The 16,082-nt window shown below is 44.6% G+C and overlaps 1 protein-coding gene across 1 annotated transcript in view; it reads right to left on the bottom strand.

Annotated features, from left to right (window-relative positions):
• Positions 1–15,358, bottom strand: part of SEC14L1 (SEC14-like 1 (S. cerevisiae)) — a 48,033-nt gene extending 32,675 nt beyond the window's left edge. The window contains exon 1 of the mRNA XM_010856231.1: positions 13,969–15,358. Within this exon, the coding sequence (XP_010854533.1) occupies positions 13,969–14,031 (63 nt within the window). The 5' untranslated portion in view covers positions 14,032–15,358. The remainder of the gene's footprint in view (positions 1–13,968) is intronic.
• Between the last annotated feature and the right edge of the window lie 724 nt (positions 15,359–16,082).

Here is a 16,082-nt window from a genome sequence, read left to right as displayed (position 1 = left end):
GCTTACTCCTTGGAAGGAAAGTTATGACCAACCTAGATAGCATATTCAAAAGCAGAGACATTACTTTGCCAACAAAGGTTCGTCTAGTCAAGGCTATGGTTTTTCCTGTGGTCATGTATGGATGTGAGAGTTGGACTGTGAAGAAGGCTGAGCGCCAAAGAATTGATGCTTTTGAACTGTGGTGTTGGAGAAGACTCTTGAGAGTCCCTTGGACTGCAAGGAGATCCAACCAGTCCATTCTGAAGGAGATCAGCCCTGGGATTTCTTTGGAAGGAATGATGCTAAAGCTGAAATTCCAGTACTTTGGCCACCTCATGCGAAGGGTTGACTCATTGGAAAAGACTCTGATGCAGGGAGGGATTGGAGGCAAGAGGAGAAGGGGACAACAGAGGATGAGATGGCTGGATGGCATCACTGACTTGATGGATGTGAGTCTGAGTGAACTCCGGGAGTTGGTGATAGACAGGGAGGCCTGGCATGCTGCAATTCATGGGGTCGCAAAGAGTTGGACATGACTGAGCGACTGATCTGATCTGATCTGATCTGATACAACTAACTATCTCCAATGAAACAGACTTAAAAGTTTTAAGCTTTAAGTTCAAAACGTAGTACAGTTGATTTGAGGACTTCACAATCCATCATGAAAAAGAAACATGACCATGAGAATCACAAACTTTACAGAAGGACATTTCCGCCCCCCACTCCTGCCCCCACCATTCTCCCGCAGGGTGATGAAGCAGAGTGTCAGTTTCCACAGCTCTAAGTCAGACGCGGAAGTTGAAGACACTGCCATCCCAAGTTTCCACTCTTAGCCTCACCAGTCAATACTCAGTTAAAACAACTGTCAAAGAGCTATCATTCATGACCTACCGTGTGGAAGGGCTGCCCACTACCCCTGAGAACGGCTGAGCCAACAAGCCACTCAACTGAATGTTTATCCCCCTCTCCAACCTCTGGTTGGTTTCAATCTTGGTTGCATGTCAAACAAAACCCAATTTAAGGAGCTGATGGATCTGGAATTCATGAAAGTATAGCCAAACCTCCAACTCAAGAAAAATGGCTTTAGTAATCAAAAGATGGAAGTTTCCTTGGACCTTTAGTGTTGACCAGTTATTTTTCATTATAATGTTACTTAAATACGTACAAACTAGGCAAAAACTCATACCATTATAAAACTCAAACTAACACAATATACATTTAACGAGAAAGATGACAATTTGTTGAAGACGAAGTCCTCCTTCAACATGGGACTGAGCAGCAGGGCACGGCTGCTTTCAAACCTGGCAGGCCTGCACCAAGGCAGGCCTTTGGAGATTCACCACTCCTACCACTTCTATTTAAGTCTTTATCTGTACAGCCCCCTGTGTGCAGAAGAACTTAGCGTATACTTGGCTCAATCACATCATTTACATATTAATTCCACCTCTATTCTTTTTGTATTTGCTTTCAACCATTAAACCAGTATTGTGAGGCAAACAACCACAGTCAAAAAATGGGCCCAAGACCTCAAGAGACCTAATTTTCTTCAAAGACATATAGATGTGTGACAAGCACATAAACAGATGTTCAACGTTGCTAATTATTAGAGAAATGCAAATCGGAACCACAATGACGTCACCCCACACCAGTCAGAACTGGCCCTCATTAAAAAGTCTACAAATAACAAATGCTGGAGAGGGTGTGGAAAAAAGGAAACGTTCCCGCACCGTTGGTAGGAATGTAAGCCGGTGCAGCCACCGTGGAAAACAGGATGGAGGTTCCTTAAGAAACGAGAGTTGCCCTATGATCCAGCAAGCCCACTCCTGGGCAGGTATCTGGAGAAAACTATAATCTGAAAAGATTCGTGCACTTCTAAAGTTCATGGCAGCACTATTTACAGGAACCAAGACATGGAAGCAACCTAAATGTCCACCAACAGATGAAGGGATGAGGAAGATAATGGTAGATTAGAACAAAAAGCACAACATTAACCAATCCCAGTTAGAAAATTAAAGGATACTAGTCAGAAAACACAGAGGTACACACATCTTTAAGTAGATCTTTATACTTAAGATATCTGTCACTGTCAATAAATCTTGAAGGACAAATGTTTCACAGGCCACAATTACTCGAGCCCTAGGCAAACAAGAATGTCTGGAGTGTTACAAAGGGTTTCTCTTCTCTTAGTTTTTTAAATTTAAAAGTCAAGTGACTGATTCATGATCCAACAGAATCCAAAACATGCCAGGACTTTCCAAAACTATTTCTAATCCATAAAACTTTCTAATAGCAAACTGAGTATATGTGACAATAAAAATAGCAGTTTTGCATATTCTTCTTCAAATGAAGTTGGATTTGGCAGAGCGCTGTTTCCCTTTTCCAGAGTGTAGAAAATGAGTCCGTGGACTTCAGAAGAGCATTTGGTGTTCCAGGGACTTGCAGCTGTCAGCTTTTATAGATGCCATGTGTTTGCCCACATAAAAGAATGTAATGAGCTATGGAAATATTATCCGGCCTCATGAACCAGAATAAAAGCGCCATCGTCAGTAGGCTGATAGCAGGAGTCGGTCCATGCATCAGGAAAATATCTATCAAGCACCGTTTATTAAACGCCTATTACACAAGTTGTGCCTCCCGGACCGTGAAGTGCTCGTTTCTGTTTTCTCTACCACATCCCTTCCTTTATGGTGGGAGCCCCCCGACAGTGCATCCCCCCAGCTCATCAATCTACACCTGCTCTCAGATGCTGTTCTTTCTTTGTTATGAACTAACGGCAAAGGCAACCGTGAGATGCAAACTAGAGCTGTATCTTGAACAGGTGGAACAAAATACAGCGGTTGAATTCAAAGATAAAAAAAAAAATCTATAGAGATGTGCACTTATTTTTGGCTGACATAATAGTCAACTAGACTTTAAACAATAAACACAACAGCCAAAAAGTGGAAACAGCTCAACTGTCCACCGATGAAAGAATGGATAAACAAACTGTAGTGTGTATACACACACACACATATAAGATTATTCAACTTTAGAAAGGAAAAAAATTTTGACATGTTACAACATGAAGGAGCTGTGAGGACAACATGCTAAGTGAAATAAGCAAGTCACAGAAGGATAAATATTGTGTAATTTCTCTCATAAGAGGTACTTAGAATAGTCAAATCTATAGAGACAGAAAGTAGAGAGGGGTGGGGATGGGGAGTCAGTGTCTAATGGGGACAGAGTCTCCATCTGGGAAGATAAGAATGTTCTGCAGATGAATGGTGGTGATGGTCATACAACCTGTGAATGTCCTTGAAAGTGAAAGTGAAAGTCACTCAGTCGCGTCCGACTCTTTGCGACCCCATGGACTATACAGTCCATGGAATTCTCCAGACCGGAATACTAGAGTGGGTTGCCTTTCCCTTCTCCAGGTGATCTTCCCAACCCAGGGATCGAACCCAGGTCTCCTGTGCTGCAGGCAGATTCTTTACCAGCTGAGCCACAAGGGAAGCCCAGGCATACTGGAGTGGGTGGCCCATCCCGTCTCCAGGGGACCTTCCTGACCCAGGAATTGAACCAGGGTCTCCTGCATTGCAGGTGGATTCTTTACCAACTGAGCTATCAGGGAAGCCAAATTGTAACTGGAAATAGTTAAAATGGTAAATCTTACGTATACTTTACCACATAAAAAAAAGAGTATAAATCTTTTTTTATACTCCACCTGAAAATTAGCAAGTAAAGCCACACAAATGATTCAGTTAAGACAGGCACATGCTTGTTAACAGAGTTTTGGTATCACTATATAAACTCGCAAAGAACAGTCTGGAGAAGCACGTACAGCAAACAGCCTCCTTTTAGTACACGCTAGATCCTTCTAAAGAAAGTATCATTAACGAGTCTCTATTACACAACCTGTTAAAAGAATCTATCCTTTCGAAGATTTTCAGGTAAGGAAAAGTTATAACTGAAACCAATTTTCTTTCTTCTACTCCATTCGGTACACATCAAATTAAGGACATCCCAAACCAGTGGTCCTCCAACCTGTGCAGGCATCAGAACCAGGGCTTGTGAAACCCAACTGCTGGGCCTGCCCCGGAAATCCTGACGCAGCTGAGAATAAGAATTTCGAACTGTCACAATTACATCCCAGACCAACTCTGTGTTAAATGAAATAAAGATACGATGTGTTTGCGGAAGAGCTTTCTAAATGTTAATAGCATAAATACTGCAATACAACTCTCTCTTAAATTTACTTCTTAAAATAAATACCTTCAGCTTTTAGTTCTGAACTTGGTTTTAAAGACAGATATAGGCGCCAAACTAGGCAAAGAAACGCATTTTACCTACTGCTACAGAGTAACTTATTCAATTAAGAAAAAGGGTCATGTAATAAGCAACCTCCAGGTTTAAAACTATAGAGATAGAAAAAAGAAAATTAGAATACCATTCTATCAGAGTCAAGAATTTTTAAATGAATTTTATGTTCTGTAGGAGAACCACATAAAGGAAGTTTTTTGGTCGCAAAGAGTCAGACATGACTTAGTGGCTGAACAAATTCATCACTATGGGAAAAAAGCCACTCAAACACTAATACATAAACCAGGATACATTTTTCAGAAAACTACAGTAATTATAAGCTTCAGTTCACTGAACATAAACCCTATTTTACTCAAAACCAAACTGCATCAGATTCCTTCAAAACACAGTATAAGTAGTAAATTCAACCAAAAGAATATGTTCCAATGTGACCTTTTGTTAAAATTTTCACTCCCAGAAGCAGCAGTAATGGCAGAAGCGAGAGTGTGCATCTCAGGACTGGCTTATTCTTCAGACAAATCCATTACTGAGGCTTCTCTGTAGGCTCGGGAGAAAAAGCAAAACGTTCTGGTTCCCACCCTGAAGATGCTTATGTGAAAGGAGAGGTGACAAGCTGCAGGGACCAGCCAGGCGACAGGGGGACAACAGAGCACAGGGCGGGAACTCCTCCGAGAACTGACCTGACCAGTGAGGGAAGGACGGAGAAAGGCCCTCCAGCACGAAGCCAGCAACAGACGCACACCTGGGGAGCGGCCAGCGACCCCAGAGACGCGACTGGGGAGCACGGGGGGTCTCGCCTGTGGCGACGAGGCTACGAGGAGGCTTAGAAGCCAGGACAGAGCCAAGGCTCTGAACTCATCTTGAAGGTGGGGTGCAGCCACTTGAGAATTTTAAACTAGCAAGCAATGCGGTCAGACGTCCAACTGGGAGACTCGGGGGCAGCAACCCTGAGAAAAAGCTAGTGGGGCAGACAGGGTTGGGATGCAGGGTCCAGAGGACGTGAAGGATGCTGTGATGGAGGCTGAGCCCACACCGTCAGAGGGGACGATTCAGATCCAAGTCAACAGACACCCTGGATGGGCAAGGATCCGGCTCACTGGGGTTGGAGGGGTGGGGGCTTTCAGGGGTGCCTGGGCTCCGGGTCTGAGGGTCGGCACATGGCGGTGGCATTCCTCAGAAGCAGCAGTTCAGAGGAAAGGCAGAGCTTTTCAGAGGAATTCTATTGTTTTTAACATGCTTGCGTGCGTTCTGTTGGGTGTGCTCTTTGTGTGGGCACGAGGAAGGGTGGGTACTGTTCAGACCTACTAAGTCTGCCTCGGAATGGCCAGGTGGGGCTCTCCAAGCACAGAGCTGGCTAGACGCCTGGAAGCGCCTGTGTGTAGGCTGAGGGTGAGCCCTGAGAGCTTTGGTTTATAAACTGACAGTTGAAGCCACGGGTTCAGACGATGCTGGCCAGGAAGGGAGGTCGGCTGAGAGAGCTGGATATTCATAATACAGCATTAACCACAAGTTAAAACTGTGACATCCAGAAAACACAAAACTAGTTGAATAACTACGGGGTCTTGAAATAGCAAAACAACTTATCGTTAGACGAAGAGCCCATCTGTACCCAAGGCAGCATGGAGGTGAGTCGAATAAGGAGAAAAGCAAGGGTGACCAGAGGGAGGGCCAGAGACCCAGGAGGAAGAGAACCACTGCCAGTCATCCAGTCAAACACGCTAGACATTTAGGAACCGGACGCTTATCAATCACTCAGATTCGCACTATGCATGTGAACAGTGCACTAGGAATATACGAATGCAAATCGTGTAGGAGAGAGCTATGAAATAAACATGGCAGATTTCTGAATGGAAAAAGGATTCAGCACACATCACGATATATACAGCAATTATCTTACAGGGTGATAATTGCATAAATCTACATACATACATACAAAGACTTTTCTTTAAAAAAACAACAACAACAAATAAAACAAGGCCAGTACTCTCAAGATCAACTGTACCTTTCAAGGGAATTGTTACTGCAATACATGCCTTCTGTTGCAACATGTAAAATTATCCCATTAGAAGTACATAAAACTGTTTTCACTCATACAGATTAAAAATCAAGAAAGATCAATGATCACACCTGCCCATCAAAAATTCTCTGCAGTGAATCTCTCTGGGCACTGCCCAAACCAGACTGACATCCCCATCCAGGGCTGTAAAGCAAGAAGCATGAACAAAGGACAGGCCAGGGTGCCTGGGACCCCTCCTTGCACCTCGGTGGTCCCCAAGCGCTTACCACGGACGCTACATAGGGAGCCTCTTAGTCAGATCTGCCAATAAATGAACTCCCTTCAACTGCTCTCTATAAACAGTAGGATCAACGAAGTGCGTTTGGAAAGACCCAGTTTAATTTGAAAAAAAAATGCTTTGCATCCTATTTGCAACTCAAAACTACAAAGGATAATTGCTGGCTTCAATATCTATCAGCAATATCAGCAAATGTTTAGACAAAGCTGCTAAAAAGTAGCTGAACTGACTGACTTGAGGTCTGTGACTCCTCCCGGTGCCAACTGGCTGTAATGAACAATTAAATCAGCAAAACGTTAAGGTAATTGAAAAGGACAAATGACCCAGTTTCTGTAACAAAGCGATGACACGAAAGGAAACAAAGGGAGAGGAGGATGTGAGGGAACAGAGGAGGCTGAAAAAATATAATAACTGAACGCTAAGGTTTATCTGAAGGAGGATCCAAAGAAGGTTAAAAAAAAAAAGACATTGTGTTAGCAGAGAAAGTCTGAACATGGATTTGGGACTGGATGATGTCAAGGAATTATTAGAACTCTTCTCAGATGTGATAATGACACGGTGGTTACTTTTAAAAAGAAAAAGGTCCTGGCACTTCCCTGGTGGTCCAGTGTAGGGGACGTGGGTTCAATCCCCGAATGGGGAACTAAGATCCCACAAGTGCACCAGAACTAGAGAGAAGCCCAAGTGCCACAATGAGAGACTTCACGCAGCTAAATACATACATTTTTTTAAAAAAAAGTCTTTACAGTGCGAGGTATGTTTCAGGATGAATTAACAAGATGCCTGAAATCTGCTTTTTATATACACCAGCAGGAGGAAAGCGGAAAGAATAAACGAAACAAACTGGCAAAACGGTGATGCTTTCGGAGCTACGCCATGGGCAAGCGGGCATTCATCAAACTTTCCTTTCTACTTCTGCATACTTGGTTCCGAAAATACAAGGTTTACCCTTTTCTTTTTTTTTTTCCTTGACAAAAACAGGTAAATCAAGAAGGCAAGGAGCTGAATCAGATCCTGCTTTATTTCTTGAAATAAGAACCACTACTGAACCACGGCTGTATTCACTCTACAACATTAAAAGTAATTCAGGAGGCATAACGTGTTGGGAGAGTAGGTTTAGGAGAAGAGAAAAAGCCTGGTTCTGCACAAAATAGCGTGTGAAGGAAGCACAATGATTGCTCATTGTCAAAGCTGAGTACATTTGACCGCATTCCAGGTTTTACTACACGGAACAGAATTTACGCTATGGCATTCAAAAACTTGATAAATGAAAAGAGTACAATCTCCCTCACTATTAATAAACTGACCAGGATCCTTAATGTATCAACAGAAAAACTGGATTGTTTCTCTCCACTTCTAGACTGAACAAAACTTTTTAAGCTGGTGACCCCAAAATGAAGACTGCTTATTTCTTTGAGTAAAAATAAATTCTATTGCATACTGGGCTGACTGAAGATATACCTATACCTCCATTAATGAAAAAGATGTGTTTCAGTAACACACCTAATTGTCAGAAACTTGGAAAGCATAAAGGGCTCAGGGATAAAATCTAGGATGAGAGGCAGAGAACATGCTTCGAAAAGAAAAACAAAAGATGGAATGAAAGTATTTCATAACTAAAATAAAGGTACAAACCAAATACGCGTGGGACTCAGGTCAGCGGAAGAGAACAAAATCAGGAAGAGGGGTCGGGGGCTCCCAGTATCTTCGGGCAAGGAGGAGGGGCGGATGGGCACATGGGGCTTCAGGGGGCAGCCACCTGCCTCAGAGCAAGAGGACAAAGCCAGATGGGCTCCAGCAGGACCGAAGAACAGCCCGGAAACAGCTGCACGGGGGTGGGGGGTGGGCTCTACCGCTCAGATTTCTGCGCACCTTGCCCTCACCCTAGAAGGAGCAGACTGGACTGCATTTGGTGTACACCCTCCTTAGACAGCACTGTGATACACAAGCACACCCCAGGGTCCCCCACATGTCTCCCCAACTGTCCTGATGCATAAACTGAATGGATGAAGTAACGTTTACATATATACAAAGGTCTATTTTAAAGAGACACATTCATAGTTCACATGTCAACAAATGACTCTGCTGATTCATTTCACCTTGCATTTGGGCACGGCACAGGGGCTGGCTTTCAGAAAGGGAGGGGGGAGGCCATGGATGTTTCCAGGCCCTGCCTCTCCCACTGGCACGTCTATGGTCTGCTTAGTTCTACAGACCTCCCAACAGTCTACACGAGTGACCAGCCTAGTCACCAGGTTACAGAGCAAGTCTGCGGCAGGGCCCCACTCTGTACCCAGAATCACAGCAAATCTCCTTTCATCCTCTAGTCTTGTAGGAAGATATGAGATATCTGAGGAAAGAGGAAAAGAAGGAAAAAAAACAGAGACCAAAACAAACCAAAGGAAAGCAAGAGAATGAGAGGAACAGAACCAAATGCTGTTGTGGGAGCCACTGGTCAGCAAGCGCACACTGAAAGAGAGAGCTTTTTGGTTACTCAACCTGTAAAAGCATACCACTTAAACTACTACAAAATTTGTCAAATGGGTTCTGCGTAATTTATGATGGTGTTAAAAAAAAAAGCCAACTTCATCACAAAAGGGCTCTGCTTTTCCAGGAGGCATCAGTTAACTGAAGGCTCGCAGCATGCTACTTCTCTTCATGGAGAAAACACAGAGCCCTCATCTGAAGCAGATCAGATCTGAGCTTCAACCGTCAGACCCAGCTCCCAAGTCCTCACACGGAAAGGTCAAGTGAGCAAATGGACACCAGCCGATCAAACATATCTGTGTGCCTACGTGTGCTCGGTACCAACACTGGAGGGAACAAGGGAAAACACAGTCTCTGCCCTTGAGGAACATATACAATAGTTAGAGAGCAATACTCGGGCACCTTGGAAAATAAAAGAAACCACCTACCACCACCTACCACTGACTGCACCATGAAGGAGGAGAGAAACACGAAGGGCTTCGTAGCTGCCATCAGGGCAAGGGGTGGGCCAGCTAAGATCAAGATTAGATGGGGTGAACATCTAAGGCAAGGAAGGAAGTGTAGAAAGGAAGCGGGTGGGGGGCAGAAAAGACACCGTGGCAAACAGGGACAGCACAAAATAGATGGAAACATTCACGTTGGGAAGTCGGCACAATTATGAGAGAAGCTTGAACAGGGAAGGCAGGATACGAAGGGCCTTGGAGAAAATGCAACGCGGTTTAGAACAGATGTGACTGATGAGAGCGATCACTTCCCCGAGGGCTGACAGGCGGAACCTGTGTCCAGCAGGAGGATGCAGGCCCAAAGGGAGGGGCGTGAGTGAGAAAGGACAACTCTGGCTCCCCCACGAAAGCTGGACCGGAGGTGGCGCTCAGGAGAGGGAGGCAGACAGCTGTGACTCAAGGGCATCATCTAGAAGGTGCATCGGCTAGGGATCCACACGGCCAACAGGGTCTGGGAGCCCACGACAGGGTGAAGAGAACAGGGAGCTCGGGGAGTGGACGTGAGCAGAACTGTCGGGTGACAGGAAGCCTGGAGAAACAGGGCTTGGGACTGCCTGGCGGTCCAGCAGCTGAGATTCAGCGCTCCCAACGGAGGGGGCCCGGGGTTCGATCCCTGGTCAAGGAACGGGATCCCACATGTGAATTCTAATAAGACTTCACATGCCGCAACTAAAGATCCTGCATGCTGCCAGGAAGACCCAGGCAGCCAAAGAAATTAATAAATAAAACGGGGCTGCACAGGAGAGCAGCGGGGCCTCTGCCATCGCATGTTCCAGCAGTCCAGGGGCAGCTGTCCTGCCGAGAAACGCATCAGAGACTGGTTCTTGCCTCCCCGCCGCCGTGGCCACAGAGGCATGGCTCCCGGGTCCTCCTCTCCCTCGGTCTCACCTGCACCCTGACCCCACTTTACACTGCACACTGACCTCTGCTCCAAGGACTCACTCTCCTCTGCATCATTTGTGAAAGGCCAAGAAGGCCAGGAGGAAGGAAGCTGGACCTGAAAATGTTTACGCTCTGAAATCAGTGTTTTATCTCAGAACTTTCCAAATGAAACACTCAAGTCCAAGCATCTCAGAACCACACCTGCCGCCCAAGTCCCTTCTCGGCGGTCACCTCACTAGGCCAGGGGAGGCCACAGATATACCGGCGGGTACAAGCGACTGGAATGTCCTTCACAGATTAAGCTCTCCTCCCACAGGTTGGGCAGAGCAGCCCCAGGAAACATTTCTGGTTGAGCCTGGAAAGGTCACTCTTCAAGGACAAGAACCCTCCACAAACATTCCAGGATACACATTCTAATAAAAAGAACAGCAAACTCTACCCCAACTACCTGCAGAAGCTCTCTCTTCTCTGAGCCTCAGACTCCTCACCCTCAAAGGGGGCTCAGCCGGGGCGCTTCTCAACTCACCCAAGCACCAACCATTGTCTCTGGGCTCACATCTGACAACAGAACGCCCCTCAGAGGCCACAAATGCCTGCTCAAACACCTTCACTTCAGTTTTGCTTGTTTACCATTAACTCGTAGATGATTTTTTAATTCTACCAAGTATACTGACCCCAAAACAAATGGTAGATTGTCATGAAATCAATCAAAATAATTAACTTACTTGATACCTACCGTGGACCTACTACTGACACAGGCACTTCCCACCTCATATTCTGGCAATTCTAAATTACAACAGAACTCCTGGTTAAGACAAACAGAGGCTTTAAGTGGACGGCATGACGTTTCCTTCCACGGTCGTCACAGGACCCTGTAACTCAGGACTTGGATCACCTGTGAATACCACAAACTGACCACCTGACGAACACTTCTGTCCGTATCACTCGCTGTGACTACTGAAGCACAGTCACTTTTGGAGGGTCTCAAAAATATTTCTGTTCAAATTATAGTTCTGTTCTTGCATTAACTGAATGTCTTTGCTCACTCTGAATAAACTGAAAAGAATATTTTAGAGTAACTCTTTTGTACTTGTTTTTCCTCAAAAAGAGAAAAATCAAGCAAGGAAAACACTGTGGATTTTATGTAGTACAATTACAGGGAGAAAAGCACGAGGGACCCCACAAACTCACTAGACTGTGCCTTCCAGTTTCTACCCAAATCTGGAGGGGAAGGGGTAATAGACTTCATTTTCAGATTAAAACGTAATTTCTTCCAAGTCAAAAAATTTTACTACTGCTTAAAACAGAAGCGAGTGAAAAACCAGTTAAGTTTAAAAGATTGAGGGGTGGCTGAGAAGTTCAATTTCAAATTCTTCTGTAAATCCCTGCATAAATGTGACAAGGCAAACTATAGCATTTTGAAAACCGTGAAAAAAGGAAAATATGGAAGCTGAACATTAGGTAAGCAAAATACCTTTTTATTATCAAGTGTTTGCCTAAGAGACCTGCCTTTGCCTCAAATGATCAGGGTCGCAGCAATATTTAAAAGTCGTCTGCAACATAAGAAAAAACGTAAGGCACCAGGTCCCGTGCCTGTCCCCTCCACCCTGGAGCATCTCCCAGGCTCACTGTCCTCCACTGCCCCAAACTAATCTCCTAGCACCACCAGCCCCTGCCAACCAGAAAGGGACAGGTGACCAAGCCCCACGAGGAATCCACAGGCCAGCCAGCATCCTGGGACCGGAGTGGGCAGCAGGGAGGATCAGATCAAGTATCTCTAGAATCTGAACCAGGAAATGTGAAAAGAATTGTTCACTTAGAAACTGAAAGAAGGCGACAAGAAATGCCACAAAGTTAAACTGGGGCCAGAGTTCTGACCAGCTGAAAAAGCATGTGAGCTGAAGCCACAGGAGAGGAAGGTAGGAGAGCGTGAAGCAGCCAGTGGCGAAGGGGTGAAGGGTGAAGTTCCGGGGACAACTGCTGCTGGGAACACCCTCCCTCCCCCCAAGCCAGGTTCCTGGAGTTCAGCTCGTGCAGGCCCACATTCCTGGATTTCTGTACGATCCCATCACACACAGCATGTGTTCCAACAACAATATCCCCCCTCTCAGGCCACAGTGGATCTCTGCTCTTTATGACCAAACGACCCACACAGCAAACAGGAAGCAAGCCTTCCTGGTAAGCCATTAACATAAAACACTGAACAGTCCTAGGACTGAAGGAAAACACAGAAGCAAATAATATCCACCCCCACCCCACACACACAAATCTCACACCTGGCAGAAAAGGGGCACCAGGGAGCTTTCTGAGGTAAAGGAGGGAATGGTTCTGCATCTTGACAGAGATTCATGTCACTCTGTCAACACTGATCAAACTGTAAACCTAATGTGATCATTTCACTGTCTGTAAATTACACCTCAATTTAAGAAACAGACGCCCTGAATCTAAATTGTTCCCTTGAGAGGACTTGAGTTTTGTTTTCCAAAACTAAATTGATCTGGATAAATCTCACAAATGATGCTGAGCAGCCAGCCAGATGCAAAAACACTTGAGTTTTTGTACACAGAACAGATACAGAAATTCATCTCTGGTCAGAGTCAAAATAGGGGCTAACTACAAGGGACCAGGAGGAGCTGAGGGTCTCTCATTGGGCTGAAAGGCTCTGGTTCAGACTGGTACTTTCATCAGGGTGTATTTCACGACCAAGGCATCCTCCAGTCATACATTACACCTTAACGGTAACACAAAAGAGACAGGGAGGAAAAGGAGTTGTTGTTCAGTTGCTAAGTCGTGTCTGACTCTTAGCGAAAAGAACCGTTCACATAGAAACCGAAAGAATGCAGTAAGAAATGTCACAAAGTCAAACTGGATCCAGAGCCAGGGTTCTGACCAGCTGAAAAAGTACATGCGCTGAAGCCAAGGGAAAGAATACCTTACAGTAATCTAAAAGAGAGTGGAAAAAGTTTGTCTGGGGTTTTTTTTTTGGCCTCTAATTAAATTACTACTTCGAGCCAATCTCTTTAGGTAAATAACAAAGAAAATTAAGACTTTTAATTACTCCATTTGTGGAATTCTTATGTGACTCAAGAATTTAATATTAAGGGAGGAAGCTCATTTCAGCACAGTCCTTAGAATCCTGTAAATTAAGCTCCATCCTTCAGTGTTCAGCTTCATATAGTGAACTCACCCTCATTCTAAATGAGCAGAAGGAAAAAACCACTCTCTACATCCCTTTTCTACTTAAACAAAAAAGGAGCAAAATCCAGAGGAAGAATTATTTAGTCACAATCCCACTTCTGTATTTTCAAAAGGAGAATTGACTGAAATTCACACACAACCCTGAGATGAATTAAAAAAAAAAATGCAGATTTTGATTTTCAGAGACTTATAGTTTAAAAACAAATTCACAAACTTGCTAAAGTTCATAAGCATAAAAACAGAATATGTAAAAGTGGAGCAACAGATAATCAAATTTGGACACCTAAGAAGATAAGATGCAAGAGAGAAAACTGAAAAGTACTTACAGCCATAATTAGTTCAAAGGGGTGTTTATACACCCTCACTGGTGACTGGTATTTTTGCACCATGATTGCAATAAAACAGCAATCCTTTCACACCTGCAAAACACAAACATTTGTGATAAATAACCATGATATGGAAAAAATTTGCATTTACACAACATACTACAGTCTTCCTTAGACTACAGTCTAAGGAACCTTAATAGATCACAATTCTATGCACATACAAGTCAAAAGATGATGCTTAATTATACAAGGGCAAGGGAAGGCAGGAAAACAGGAAGAAAAGGTGAAGAAAGTCCAAGTGGAGCGAGGGAAGGAGCGCTGGTCTGAGGGCTGGAGGACTCAATTACCTTACCAGCCTCACTGCCTCTCCTGGGGCCGCCCTGGGTCCTTTCCAGCAAGTGAAATGCCGAGATTCAATTATTCTAATAACCCATACAATTAGTTCTTGAATCATTTTCTCTTCAACTTCCATGAGAAGCCAAATAAAAATGGTGGCACTTTAAGATATTAAGCCCAGAACACACAAAAATACAAGTGGAAAAAAAAATACTACTGTGTCTTAAATTATGGGATACTCCTCAAAAGCTATTTTCAAAGGAAACTTGTCAATCTCCATTTTCTAACTGCGCAGGCTACAACAACTTCAGGGATCAGTCTTCAAATGGCAGACACTCCAAGCCCTCTGGCTAGAGGCTCCACTGACTTTTTCAGCCTCAAAGAGCTGTAATATCAGGAAGCAATCAAGCCTCCTTTACCCGTCAAGAATCCTTCTGCCAGGGGCACATTCAGAGGCTGGCCTCAGCCTAAGCTGGATTTTTCTGAAAAACATACTTTTATTTGGAGCCCTCTATGGGACTTCACTTCCCTATTTAAAAGGAAGGAAGAAAAATAAATCCAAAGAGCCTACCTGTCCTGCTGAGGATAATTATTAAGAAAGTTATTTTATGCTGAGTAAGATGAGAGGATATTCAAAAGTACAAAACGGAATATCCTCAAGGAGCCTAAAGCCTAGCTGTAACAAAAGAAAAAATTACAAAGGTATATTTTGTTTCATAAGATTCCTACCCATATTAATTACATTTAAAAAGATCTGGAACTTCCTCTGGTATGTTTCACATACCTCTCAGAAAGACCAGGTTCTGGCAGCAAACAGCTACATCTGGCAGTCTGAAAAACTGCTAAAGAGTAACTCGGGGCGACCTCAAGCAAGTCATTTGACTCTTCTGGGACTCAGATCCACCTCTGTGAAGTGAGGTTCAGGGTGAGATAACACTGTAAGACTTCCAGCTCTAAAACCAGGAATGAAGTGAAGTGGCTGGCTCAGTCGTGTCCGACTCTTTGCGACCCCATGGACTGTAGCCTACCACGCTCTTCCATCCATGGGATTTTCCAGGCAAGAGTACTGGAGTGGGTTGCCATTTCCTTCTTCCCTAAGATCTTCCTGACCCAGGCATCGAACCGGGGTCTCCCGCATTGTAGGCACATGCTTTACCGCCTGAGCCACTTCCGTCTGGGAAGTCTTAAAATCAGGAGACTCAGAGCCAAAACTCCTGAATCCACCACAATCAACTGGAACGCTGTCATTAATCTTGATTCTGGGACTGGCAGGTCCTGGTGCGCTGGGATAGAGTTCTGTTTAGTTTTGCCAACCTGATAATGCTGGTACACAGCAGGAATTCGATAACCTTTTAAATTTTTAACTAGTAAAATTTAATTTTAGGGTATCTCCCACAGAAAGAGAGGATACTTACTGGGTATATAAAGGGGTTGTAGGGCTGGGGAGAGAATGTTTAAAAAAAAAAAAAGAGGAATGCGCAGTTAAGACTCCCGTAACATCCATTCGGGATTCCACTGCCTGGCAGAATCCGAAGCGACTACGCTCAAGAACCTGGTAATTCCCGAGCTTCTGAACTCCTGCCAGTTCCCAGCTTCGGATGCTCTGGTCTAAACCAACGTCCTACGTGGGAATCCGGAGTTACAACGGCCAAGCGGCACCGTGGACCAGGGCAGCCCTCTATTGCATGACAATTGGTGCTTTAAAATTAGCCAATGGCCGGACTCAACGAGTCCACCCCAAACAGGCTGGAGGGGCGGCCGGGCCCTCGGCTCCATCT

Source organism: Bison bison, unplaced genomic scaffold (genome assembly GCF_000754665.1).
Source record: "Bison bison bison isolate TAMUID 2011002044 unplaced genomic scaffold, Bison_UMD1.0 scf7180017864371, whole genome shotgun sequence".
NCBI classification, from domain to species: Eukaryota; Metazoa; Chordata; class Mammalia; order Artiodactyla; family Bovidae; genus Bison; species Bison bison.
Note: the sequence above shows the minus strand (reverse complement) of the source record. Positions and strands in the feature narration are given on the sequence as shown.